Genomic DNA, 13,688 nt, shown 5'->3' with positions numbered 1-13,688 from the left:
TGGTAATGAGATCTTAACTCGAATTGAGTTACAAGTAAAAATTAATCGATTACTATCGATTGCTCGAGTGGTATTCGTGGTAATGAGATCATAGCTCGAGTTAAAAATAAAAAATAATCGATTACTATCCATTGCTCGATTGGTATTCGTGGTAATGAGATCTTAACTCGAATTGAGTTACAAGTAAAAATTAATCGATTACTATCGATTGCTCGAGTGGTATTCGTGGTAATGAGATCATAGCTCGAGTTAAAAATAAAAAATAATCGATTACTATCCATTGCTCGATTGGTATTCGTAGTAATGAGATCTTAACTCGAATTGAGTTACAAGTAAAAAATAATCGATTATTATCGATTGCTCGAGTGGTATTCGTTGTAATGAGGTCATAGTTCGAGTTAAACGTAAAAATTAATCGATTACCATCGATTGCTCGAGTGGTATTCGTGGTAATGAGATCTTAACTCGAATTGAGTTACAAGTAAAAATTAATCGATTACTATCGATTGCTCGAGTGGTATTCGTGGTAATGAGATCATAGCTCGAGTTAAAAATAAAAAATAATCGATTACTATCCATTGCTCGATTGGTATTCGTGGTAATGAGATCTTAACTCGAATTGAGTTACAAGTAAAAAATAATCGATTATTATCGATTGCTCGAGTGGTATTCGTTGTAATGAGGTCATAGTTCGAGTTAAACGTAAAAATTAATCGATTACTATCGATTGCTCGAGTGGTATTCGTGGTAATGAGATCTTAACTCGAATTGAGTTACAAGTAAAAATTAATCGATTACTATCGATTGCTCGAGTGGTATTCGTGGTAATGAGATCATAGCTCGAGTTAAAAATAAAAAATAATCGATTACTATCCATTGCTCGATTGGTATTCGTGGTAATGAGATCTTAACTCGAATTGAGTTACAAGTAAAAAATAATCGATTATTATCGATTGCTCGAGTGGTATTCGTTGTAATGAGGTCATAGTTCGAGTTAAACGTAAAAATTAATCGATTACTATCGATTGCTCGAGTGGTATTCGTGGTAATGAGATCTTAACTCGAATTGAGTTACAAGTAAAAATTAATCGATTACTATCGATTGCTCGAGTGGTATTCGTGGTAATGAGATCATAGCTCGAGTTAAAAATAAAAAATAATCGATTACTATCCATTGCTCGATTGGTATTCGTGGTAATGAGATCTTAACTCGAATTGAGTTACAAGTAAAAATTAATCGATTACTATCGATTGCTCGAGTGGTATTCGTGGTAATGAGATCATAGCTCGAGTTAAAAATAAAAAATAATCGATTACTATCCATTGCTCGATTGGTATTCGTGGTAATGAGATCTTAACTCGAATTGAGTTACAAGTAAAAATTAATCGATTACTATCGATTGCTCGAGTGGTATTCGTGGTAATGAGATCTTAACTCGAATTGAGTTACAAGTAAAAATTAATCGATTACTATCGATTGCTCGAGTGGTATTCGTGGTAATGAGATCATAGCTCGAGTTAAAAATAAAAAATAATCGATTACTATCCATTGCTCGATTGGTATTCGTGGTAATGAGATCTTAACTCGAATTGAGTTACAAGTAAAAATTAATCGATTATTATCAATTATTCGAGTGGTATTCGTGGTAATGAGATCGTAGCTCGAGTTGAGTAAAAAATAATCGATGATTATCGATTTCTCGAGCGGTTTCAACGATCGGAACACGCATTTTTGGACCCAAACACGTTGCCAAGTGTATTTATAGAATACATATATAACTCACCTTTTCGTCTGGCATTGGTAATATGCCTATTATATCGGAATATTCAGTTTTACCAAATCTACCTACTTCACCTTGCAATTTCAAACCAGTAAACGTACGAGCCATTTTCCAAAATTTTATATGAGCAACACCTGTAAAAATTCATAGCCACAATTGTCATTTTTTTTAATGTAATTTTCAATTTCAGTTGAAAAATTTGTATTTTGTAATTTTTTGGCAAAGTTTCAATTCAATAATGCACCGGGTGAGCAATTAATAGCGGCCGTCAGTCATATCTCAGGAACGGATTCAGTCACAATGCCAATTACAATTTTTTGATTTCCCGGAGCTGAAATATAATCAATTGAGCTGAGATATGACCGACGATCTTTCCAAGTTGCCCACCCGGTATATTCAATTTTAAATACTTACCGCATGTCGTTATTTGTCCTGGTATATAGGGCGAGAATTTAATTTGATAAACATCATTAACATAAGACTTATTCCTCAATAAAATTTTATGTTCGTGCCAATTCCATACTGTTATTATATAATCCGGTTCCCCGCTTTGTGAAACAAGAAATTCTCCATCGGGGCTGTAAAAATCAAATCATTCAATCGCCCCATAATCGAAGAAATGGCATAACACCGTGTTTTTTTCGCGGAAATTTGATGTTGGCGTAGAATTTGAACTCACAGGAATCCATTTGAAAAACACACCGAAAAATAATGAACGCCCAAATTCCAATTAAGAGTGCGTTCGCAAAAACCTACAGACGCGCGTCAGTAACAAGTCTCAACAAGCTTCACAAGTTTCAACTTGTTACTACTACACAAATCAAAAACCATCATTTTCGGTAATTTAAAATTGGTCTAAATTTTTGCGTTGGAGACGAAAATCATTTAAAGATGATCCTGGTGCGGGAGGTCCTGATACGGTGATTATTCCAGTGCTCTAATGATCCCACATGGACATTAAAAACTAGAGCTAGGTGGTTCCTTCGAATTAAAACCAACGTCGAATAGAATGTTGTGAAGGATGAGGAAACTATGGTCCAACATCCAAAACAGATTCCATGGAATGACATCGGAAAGGAAAAAATGGTGCCAAAGGTTACGAAAAGCTCAAAAAAAGCGATGACTACAATATTTTGGGATCATGATTGACTTTAAAGCATCATCATCAAATTGATTTACCGAGGAATTTCCATCAAAAATGTTTCATGACACTGTTCCAATTCATACTGATTCGATTTCTAAGGCTACTGAACATGAATTTGGATTCACAGAGGATGAACACCTACGAAATAGCCCATAATTATGTTCCCACTAAACACACTTTTAGCTTCATAGATTTTTACAGTCCACGATATTGGAAAAATCTTCTTCCTTTGCGATTAGATCTACTAACGCAACTGAATATGATAACATATGGTGTTTGAGCTCTCTAACAATTCTAGAAACACTGCATTGACTTATACCTGTATGTCTGGCAGTTTATCTGGAGCTTGTTCTCGGATTCTCAACTAATAACCTAAACACCCAGAATTCCTTGTCTTCGTCGTTTGTAACTGACTACACCAAATCTTGCCAACACCATTTCTTTTGCTGTCGGTCGGATTTGTTTGGTTTGAATGGATAGTTACGAGGGGGACTATTGAACGCAGTTTAAAGAATGTCTGCCTACGTTTGACTCTAGGATAATATTTAAACGAGAATGAAGAATATTAGACGTGATTTGTATGATTTTTAGAGTACATTATCATACGATTGAAATCTCCACCAAGAATTCATTATCTTCGTCGGGGGTAAATGACACTTGGTGTAATATTAGACGAAGTTTTGCCAACAACGTTTCTTTTGCAGATGGTCTAGTCCAGGATACTTTCACGCATATGCCTTTAACGCCATTTTGCGAACGGTTCCATATTGGATTTGGATATGACGTACTCTATTTTACTAATATAACATCCACCATCTTATGGCATCGACAATCTTGGTTATTGAAATTGTATTACCATTAGAATCACATTAAAATTTAATAGAAAAAACATGAAATGAAATGAAATTTTATAACTAGCGTTTGAGTTTTTGAATAAATAAAATTTTCAAAATCGATTTCGCTATGATATTGTGAACATATTAATGAAGGTCATATCGATTGTAAAACTATGAATAATACAAAGAAAAATAAGTAGAACACGTCACATATTGAAAATATTCTTTTGCAATGTGTAAATGAAAGTTAAGTTAACTATTTCGGAAACTATTTAAAAATTTTTGTCGTTTTTCCATTAATTTTTTCTTTCAATCGAATCATCAACTTTTAAACCAAACTATCAAACCAAATCAAGTTCTGAGATAGACAAATAAAAACAAATATTTATAATTGGATATGGTTTTATTCATTCCGATTGAGGTACCTGCAAATCGTTTGATGGTGACAATTTTTGGGATAGCTATGGGATTGTATCCAACGACTTTTTCCAAAACGATAACAAGAGATTATTACGTATAATTTTTTGATAAACTAAAGATGAAGAAAGTTATTTTTCTTCAAGACAATACACTCCTCACACGTCAGTGGTTATCATGGCTAAAACTCATGAACTGCACTTCGAAGTGGTTAACAACCCACCTATTTTTCTAGATCTGTACCGCAGCGATTTTATACTGTTCCTTAAGTTTCATTAGCAGCCGAGAGATTTTGATGAGATGGGGATGTTATCGTAAACGTAATCGTTAAAAAGGTAAGAGAGTGTCGATGGACTTTCCTTAAAACTCCAAGCTTTTTTGAGCGACTGTCAAATTATGTGCGAAAAAATCTTTCTGCTACTCAAATGTTCCTGCAATATTGAATGGTAGTGGAACCAATGCCCAAGTGAAAATGCCTCAATCTCACGAAATGTGACCTGACGATCTTGCAATATCAGTTTACGCACAGCATCGATGTTTTCTGGTACAACAGCCGATTTTGGACTAGCTGGAAAATCAGCTCGAAATAGTGCTTCATCACCAAAAGTCCAAGCGAGTTGATAGGCACACGAAAATGTTCATGATTTAATTCCAAAAAGAATGTTTCGAATATCTGCAAACAACCCAAATAGTATGACAACACGTTATGAGTACGTCCACCATGAAAAATGTCAAGCTTCATGATGACAACGTCAGCTTTGACATTCACATCAGTTTTGCCATATCTCAAAACTTAAGTAACAACTATCGTCCTTTCTTTGCGTGAAATCATATTTGGCACGATGGCCACAAATTACAAAACCAATTGGCGAAAAGTGAAATATCTTTTGTCGTGAAAAAAATAAGCAAAAATTATCTTAGAAAACTTCGAAAAAATCGATTATTGATCACAGATTTGATATAATTACATCAGTGTTGCCATATCTCAAAACTGAAATAGCAACTTTAGTAAAATCCTTTCGATTCGAAGTGAAATCGGATTTGGCACGATGGCCACAAATTACAAAACCAATTGGCGAAAAGTGAAATATATTTTGTCGTGAAAAAAATGAGCAAAAATTATCTTAGAAAACTTCGAAAAAATCGATTATTGATCACAGATTTGATATAATTACATCAGTGTTGCCATATCTCAAAACTGAAATAGCAACTTTAGTAAAATCCTTTCGATTCGAAGTGAAATCGTATTTGGCACGATGGCCACAAATTACAAAACCAATTGGCGAAAAGTGAAATATATTTTGTCGTGAAAAAAATGAGCAAAAATTATCTTAGAAAACTTCGAAAAAATCGATTATTGATCACAGATTTGATATAATTACATCAGTGTTGCCATATCTCAAAACTGAAATAGCAACTTTAGTAAAATCCTTTCGATTCGAAGTGAAATCGGATTTGGCACGATGGCCACAAATTACAAAACCAATTGGCGAAAAGTGAAATATATTTTGTCGTGAAAAAAATGAGCAAAAATTATCTTAGAAAACTTCGAAAAAATCGATTATTGATCACAGATTTGATATAATTACATCAGTGTTGCCATATCTCAAAACTGAAATAGCAACTTTAGTAAAATCCTTTCGATTCGAAGTGAAATCGTATTTGGCACGATGGCCACAAATTACAAAACCAATTGGCGAAAAGTGAAATATCTTTTGTCGTGAAAAAAATGAGCAAAAATTATCTTAGAAAACTTCGAAAAAATCGATTATTGATCACAGATTTGATATAATTACATCAGTGTTGCCATATCTCAAAACTGAAATAGCAACTTTAGTAAAATCCTTTCGATTCGAAGTGAAATCGGATTTGGCACGATGGCCACAAATTACAAAACCAATTGGCGAAAAGTGAAATATATTTTGTCGTGAAAAAAATGAGCAAAAATTATCTTAGAAAACTTCGAAAAAATCGATTATTGATCACAGATTTGATATAATTACATCAGTGTTGCCATATCTCAAAACTGAAATAGCAACTTTAGTAAAATCCTTTCGATTCGAAGTGAAATCGTATTTGGCACGATGGCCACAAATTACAAAACCAATTGGCGAAAAGTGAAATATATTTTGTCGTGAAAAAAATGAGCAAAAATTATCTTAGAAAACTTCGAAAAAATCGATTATTGATCACAGATTTGATATAATTACATCAGTGTTGCCATATCTCAAAACTGAAATAGCAACTTTAGTAAAATCCTTTCGATTCGAAGTGAAATCGGATTTGGCACGATGGCCACAAATTACAAAACCAATTGGCGAAAAGTGAAATATATTTTGTCGTGAAAAAAACAAGGAAAAATTATCTTAGAAAACTTCGAAAAAATCGATTATTGATCACAGATTTGATATAATTACATCAGTGTTGCCATATCTCAAAACTGAAATAGCAACTTTAGTAAAATCCTTTCGATTCGAAGTGAAATCGTATTTGGCACGATGGCCACAAATTACAAAACCAATTGGCGAAAAGTGAAATATATTTTGTCGTGAAAAAAATGAGCAAAAATTATCTTAGAAAACTTCGAAAAAATCGATTATTGATCACAGATTTGATATAATTACATCAGTGTTGCCATATCTCAAAACTGAAATAGCAACTTTAGTAAAATCCTTTCGATTCGAAGTGAAATCGGATTTGGCACGATGGCCACAAATTACAAAACCAATTGGCGAAAAGTGAAATATATTTTGTCGTGAAAAAAACAAGGAAAAATTATCTTAGAAAACTTCGAAAAAATCGATTATTGATCACAGATTTGATATAATTACATCAGTGTTGCCATATCTCATAATTTAAGTAGAACTCTCGTAAAGAGATGTTAAGAGAAATTATTGCCAATTGATTGATGATTATGATAAATATTAATTCTAATGAATTGACTATAATTATCATTTTTGAAAATTCTTTACTATTCTCGCCGGGTTTTTGACACGTTTCATCTGTACGTTTGTAACTCTAATTTCCGACTTTTTGGTATCGTTTCGCATACTTGTCAAAGACTGACAACGAAGCATTTGATTATTCTGATTATTTTCGCCATAATTTCTTTTTGTATCTTTTGCATTAGAATAAGAAAGATATAGTTAATGATTGAATTATTTAAGCGCGCTGTCTCGGACATACAAAATCGAAATGCAACAATCAACACATCTATAGATATTAAAATAGCAAAGTGAACTAAGAAGCAAAAAGAAATCATTCTTGTCACTATTATAAAAGTGTTAGGTGCTTTTTATGACAATTTACCAATATCAAATGTTGGTAATTGTTTACCTGTAATCCATATGGGAGTATAATCTTTTAGCGCCTCCTTTCAATACACATAATATCGTCATTTCCGGCCAATTATATAATATTATGATTGGCTTTTGACCGCATTCGGCAACGGCGAAATGAGGATATTCTTTATTGGGATTTTTCTAAAAAAACAAAAAATCAAAACTATACACATTTCACCCATGAACAAAATGAATATTTGGTTCAGCTTTTACGTAACTTCTAAACCCCGAGCGCCACCTATATATTGATGATGCTCAACCTCTAAGGAGTCCATATAATACCTCTTAGTTTCCGGAACATTTTTTTGATGAAAAATTGTCCATTATCTTGGACACTTCTCCTATAGCGAATAGGTGAAACCCCCAAGGAAATCCCACCACGTCGAACATCGGTGTTGCAAGATTCATGCGATTTTTCTATAATCTGGCCGCATGGTGTACACGCATTTTGCAAAGGATGTTTGTTTGTCAAGCCTTTCCTTTTTGTCTTCTTTCTTTCGCTTTTCCATTCTATTACAAATCCACCACAACTGGAGAGGAATCTTTCCTATATCAGCTCCAAACCTAACAAATCCCTTCCTCCAAGCGAATAATATCCTCATCCAAATCACAATCAACCCAACGAACCTCTTTGTCTCACTCCTCAAAGGTCAAGATCTATACGGGTGGTCCAAAATTTATGTTAATATATCAATGTCCGGACTCACCTTGATATGACCTATACCTTGACCCAAAGCACTTCTTCTGAACCAAATTTCTCGTGTTTGTAGATTGAAAAAATGCAAAAAGTTGCCCGATGCAAAAACAACTGTATCGTCATCGAGAACTTCAAGATTAAATCTCTTTCTGCAATTGTAACCGAATGAATGACTGAGTAAAATGATATTAAGGAAACGTTTCGTATGAAATTTAAGCTATCAAACTTCCCCGATAGGTGGCGATACAAGAAAAAAATAAAAGCAACCGCCACGTAGCGAGTTAGTCTGGTTAGCAAATCGTGTCCTAAAACCAACGCACCTAATAATAGATAAATATATTCAAATTGTAAAGGATACTAGAATTGAATTATATTCAGAGGTAAACTACCCCCTTCGCATATTGTAGGGCCAGAAAGAAAATCATCAGGATCGTAGTATTCAGGCTCTTCTTCTTCTTCTATTTCTTCTTCTTCCTCGACGTTTTCTTCGTCGCTAACTTCCTCTTCTTCTATAGAATCCGTTACGGATATTTCGGTTAAGATGGATTTTCTAGCAGCTCTGCTAAATCTTTTCGTTTCTATTGTAATTTCTTCAACCACGTTTTCTTTACTTGCACTATCTGTTATCGTTTCGTCTTCTTTTGTTTCTTCGATCTCTTCTAATTCCTCAATTTCATCTACATCCTCTCTTATATCTTTCGTTAGAATTTCTTTTTCTGCTTCCTCGGTTATGTTTTCTCTGTCTACTTCTGCATCTTTTTCGGTTTCTTGTTCTACTGGACTTTGCTCTATGTTTTCTTTGTCTATCTCCGCTTCTTGTTCTAGTGTACTTTGTTCTAAGTCTTCTTTGTTTACTTCTGCGTCTGTCTCGATTTCTTGTTCTACTGGACTTTGCTCTAAGTCTTCTTTGTTTACTTCTGCGTCTGTCTCGATTTCTTGTTCTACTGGACTTTGCTCTAAGTCTTCTTTGTTCGCTTCTGTGTCTGTCTCGATTTCTTGTTCTACTGGACTTTGTTCTATGTTTTCTTTTTCGACTTCTGCGTCTGTTTTAGCTTCTTGTTCACTTGGACTTTGGTCTTCTGCTAATTTTTCAAAAAAAAAAGAGGTTTGTTATTAGAAGATATCGATGGTATAGAGCCGTTCACAATAACGTTAACCTACTTTAACTCTAATTATTCACACAGGGACGAAATTCAGTGCGAGCAAAGAGGTCATTTGTTAAAAGCTATGATAAAAATAGAGTTTAGAAGATGAAGTACCTATCTCTTTCTTATCTTCCGTTGTAAGATCCTCTTTTTGCTGATCTTCTGCGCCACCCGTTACTGTTTCATCGTCTATATGTACTGGTTTTTCTTCGTTTTCGTCGTTTTTGTCTCCAGAATCTTCGTTTTCGCGCTTTTCTTCGTCTTTATTATTCGTTTGTTCGTTTGAAACTTCATCAGTTTCGTTTGCAGTTTGCGTATCTTCCAAATTTGTAACGACTTCTTCTTTTTCTTCTTCTGGTACTACTTTCTCCTTATCGGAATCGGTCATATTTTTTTTTAATATTTCTTTTTGATGTTATTAACTTAACATCTGACAATTGAGTATCATAAATGACATAATATTCATCATTCTGGGTATTCTTATTTGATCAATATAGATGTTTTCATGGAAACAGATATTTTAGGGAAATAATGTACCGGGTGAGCGTCTAAAAACGGCCGTCAGTCATATCTCAGGTATGGATATTACAGTTTCAGCTCAAGCGTGTATAAACCATGTAACGTATCTAACTATTAACAATTTAGATGAGAAGATGGTCTCAGAAGTACCTAGATGGGCTAACGTCTTTCAAATAAAACATAACGACGACTAATATTTTCCGTATTTACAAATTTACTGAAAACGTTCACTATCCATAGCTGTCGAACAAATACCAAACAAGATGACGTCTTCAAACTTGAAACATATATTGTTCGAGCAACTACCGCGATCTCTAGGTCAGGCCAGGTACTTCTGGGACCATTCTGATACATGTAATCAGTCGCTGACGGGTATATAGAATAGCAGTTTCAATTTCTGTCATATCATCTCATGTATCTCTATTGTTGTAAACGGAATCTTTTATTCGGCGCCACAAATAAAAATCTGAGCAAGTTAGGTCTACAGATTTGGGTGGTTAAATAAATACGTGCTATCAGGGTATACCTTCAAGAAGAAAAAAATCTTTGGCCCACGGCGAAATATTAACAGAAACAGCTTGGGCGTCAAAGTGTTCTGTTGACCATGATGTTGGATCTTCTGCATCCAACGGGGGTTCGTTTCGGACTTGTAGAACGTATTATGGCAATTTACTCTACCATTATTATGTCCACAAATTCGTGAAAGTACCGATTGGGCAACTAGAACAATATAACCTCACAATCGTGGGTGAAATGTCTTATATCTTTTACATATTTATTGAAACCTTTTTCTTCTACTCAATTTCCAAGGGCATGAAAATTTGAGACGTTGGATGCAGTAAATCCAACATCAGGTTCGTTGGTCTGTGAATGTGTGGTGCTCGAAGGATTCCAAAACTATTAAGAACCTCGTGTCTGTTTACAAACCCTTTAAATACCAAAATCCTATTGTACACAAAATTATATTTACGGTCGTTAGAGTGATATCAATATAAAATAAAATTAATACATTAATGGAGCTTCAAGTGTTTAAGGGACACTTGGAATCGCTTAACTATGACGTTAGTTCCCATTAGGAGTGGTCATTGTACAATAAATCTTAACCAATACAATAAAATTATGATTCTTCACAGTCACATTAATATAAGACAAAAATTGAGTAATCCGATACGTCAAGAACACAAATTATTGATTAATTAATGTATTCTGTATGCGCTTTGTATTTATTGTTATTGCAATGATTATTGCAGGCGTAATTGATTTCTTTTTTTTTCCAATTATTAGTGTTGTGGTAACACATCTCCATAGATACCGATGCATTCATAATATGATTTTTTCAACTTCAACTCTTTCTAGCTAATGTTTGGTGAGGTATCGGAAGAGTTTATTAGTTTCCACGCTGGGGAATTGCATTGAGAATGAGGGTGTTATTCCCCTAAATAACAGGTATTTGAATGGTATAGTAAATAGAACAAAATTAGTATTATTTGAACACTAACACTAAAAACAAATTGCTTTCATAATAATTCGACAGCACGTTTAATTTTTTTCAAATATTGTATTTTTAAGAAACTAGTTATTAAATAGATAGATGAAAACAATCTCGTTAAATTTGAATGATTAGAAATGAAAATTTTTATTCTTAGAAATAACACAACGTTTATTCCTTAAAATCCTTCTTATATAATTAAAAACAAAATGTTTGACAACGTAAGTGATTTTAGCTTTTGCTTTATCTTGAACATCTGTTGTTGTTTCTCTATTTAGGTCGGAAACTTTTCTTAAACTCCCGTTCAATTAGTTTTTTGTCTTGTTTGATTTGGAAACGAAAATCAAACGTTAAGAAAAGACAAAATTCCAGTTAAATACAGTCAATTCATCGAACTAAACATGAAAAAACGACAGTCATACTGTCAAACCACACAACTTTGCAAGGGTTTTTCACATTTTTCCAGATATTTGCTACAAAAAACTCAAATAAACGATTTGTTGTGCAAGAAATTAACTTTTCGGAACTTTTACAGAATAATGCAATTTCAAATCCTCATATATCGGCCTATAATACATAATGTTTGTTATTTAGAAATTAATTAATTATGCATATTACATCGAAATAAGCTTTTATACTTATTGAAAATATGATTTTCAGGATATTCGATGGGAAAATGTCAAATCACGCTATAGATATTTATTTTTTCACTATGAGTCCCCCTTCGAGGAGCGTTTTATTACTAATGAAAACCTTGGGACTTAAAACCAATATAAAAACTATAAATATACTAAACGGAGAGCAATTTAAGCCAGAATTTATAAAGGTGAATAAATATAAAGCTTCACTTTTTCTTAATTACTTCTCTTTCGGTATCGAAATAACCTATTAAGATAATAAATAGCATTAATGTATAATTAATAAACTCATTATATTTGTTTTGATTAAGGTAAATCCCTTACATACCATCCCAACTATTAATGACGACGGATTCATCTTGAGCGAAAGGTAAATTTCAAAATTTTTCATAATTAATTTACAATCGTGTTTTTTCACTCCTTTATAATTAACAACACCTATAGGACTTTTCGAAAACTATAACCCCGGTTCAAAAGATCACCTATCAACTGATTGCAGACCCTAATACAGAACGAGATTTTTAAATCATAATTTCCGTACATCGCGTTCAATTTTCTATGGAATATTCAAATTAAAAACATGATCTACAAGAATTCTTCAATGATATTTATTTAGTTATATGATACATTATTATTAATTTTTTGTAAATTTCAAGAAACCATAGACAAATACGAAAACCATATCGTACTACACGATCAACTCTGTCAGTTTCTGTACAACTTTGAACGTGATCTGTGCATTTAGATCACGATCATAGTTTGCGAAAAGTCCTTATGAAATAGTATATGCAACTCCTATTACACATGTATGTGTGGTTGCCTATACAACAGTAATACAAATAAATGTGTTTTTGTAGTAACGCGATTTTGAAATATTTAGTTGATCAGTACGGAAAAGATGACAAGTTGTTTCCGAAGGATAACAAAAAGGGAGCAATCGTAAATCAAATGTTGAATTTTGGGACGTCTACGCTGTTACCTAGATTCGCTGCAACGCACGTACGTGTTTTCTAATTACTTAAAAATCCCACCTCTAGACATTTTTTTTTGTTTATAGTTCGCTCTTATGATGGGTGGAACAGTAGATGAACAGGATAAAGAAAAATTGAAGGAGGCTTTCGATTATTTAAATAATTTCTTAAAAGAATCTAAATGGTTGGCAGGAGAAAATATGACAGTTGCCGATATTGCTATTCATAGTACTTTAGGCAACATTGTGGTATGTTTTTGTATTGCAAAATTATATTCACACAAAAAAAACTACAAAAAAAATATCTAAATTAATTTTATCAACGAGTAATTAAATTAAAAAAACATTTTTCGTAATACGCTATCTATAAAATGAGGTTAGGTTTCTCACTAGAAATGTCCGTGTATTTTCTATTCAAAACGCTAACAATTTATATTAATTATTATTAACAATTGTTTAGGCTGCTGGTATTTACGATTTGCAAAGCTACCCCAATTTATGGCAATGGTTTGAAAGGACAAAAAATGCTCTTTCTCAATTCGGTTACGAAGAAATAATGCAAGCAGGTTCTGATGCTTTTGGACATGTGTTTAAAACTAAAGTAAACGCTTAGAATGTGACGTAAGCCACGTCAATTATATTAGTTTAGAAATATATTATCACAAATATTTTTCGTTTTATTTTTCCCAATCACAAGATTCGACAAAGATT

At 33.2% G+C, this 13,688-nt stretch overlaps 2 protein-coding genes across 3 annotated transcripts in view; one reads left to right on the top strand and one right to left on the bottom strand.

Moving 5' to 3' along the window:
- LOC130446995 (cilia- and flagella-associated protein 44) overlaps positions 1-10,813 on the bottom strand; it is a 41,823-nt gene extending 31,010 nt beyond the window's left edge. For both annotated transcript variants that reach the window (XM_056783580.1, XM_056783578.1), the window contains exons 1-6: positions 9,476-10,813; positions 8,575-9,298; positions 8,227-8,389; positions 7,515-7,660; positions 2,196-2,359; positions 1,785-1,915 (exon numbers count right to left, since the gene is read on the bottom strand). In XM_056783580.1, the coding sequence (XP_056639558.1) occupies positions 1,785-1,915; positions 2,196-2,359; positions 7,515-7,660; positions 8,227-8,389; positions 8,575-9,298; positions 9,476-9,749 (1,602 nt within the window). In that variant the 5' untranslated portion in view covers positions 9,750-10,813. The remainder of the gene's footprint in view (positions 1-1,784; positions 1,916-2,195; positions 2,360-7,514; positions 7,661-8,226; positions 8,390-8,574; positions 9,299-9,475) is intronic.
- Positions 10,814-12,018: 1,205 nt separating this feature from the next.
- On the top strand, positions 12,019-13,637 carry LOC130446998 (glutathione S-transferase D7-like). Its single transcript, XM_056783583.1, has 5 exons — positions 12,019-12,195; positions 12,319-12,377; positions 12,865-13,006; positions 13,065-13,226; positions 13,438-13,637. Exons 1-5 carry the CDS (start codon positions 12,019-12,021, stop codon positions 13,588-13,590), a joined length of 693 nt encoding a protein of 230 aa, XP_056639561.1. The 3' UTR covers positions 13,591-13,637.
- Positions 13,638-13,688: the final 51 nt, after the last annotated feature.

This window comes from Diorhabda sublineata, chromosome 7, assembly GCF_026230105.1.
Source record: "Diorhabda sublineata isolate icDioSubl1.1 chromosome 7, icDioSubl1.1, whole genome shotgun sequence".
Taxonomy (NCBI): Eukaryota; Metazoa; Arthropoda; class Insecta; order Coleoptera; family Chrysomelidae; genus Diorhabda; species Diorhabda sublineata.
This window is presented reverse-complemented; position numbering and strand designations above follow the sequence as displayed.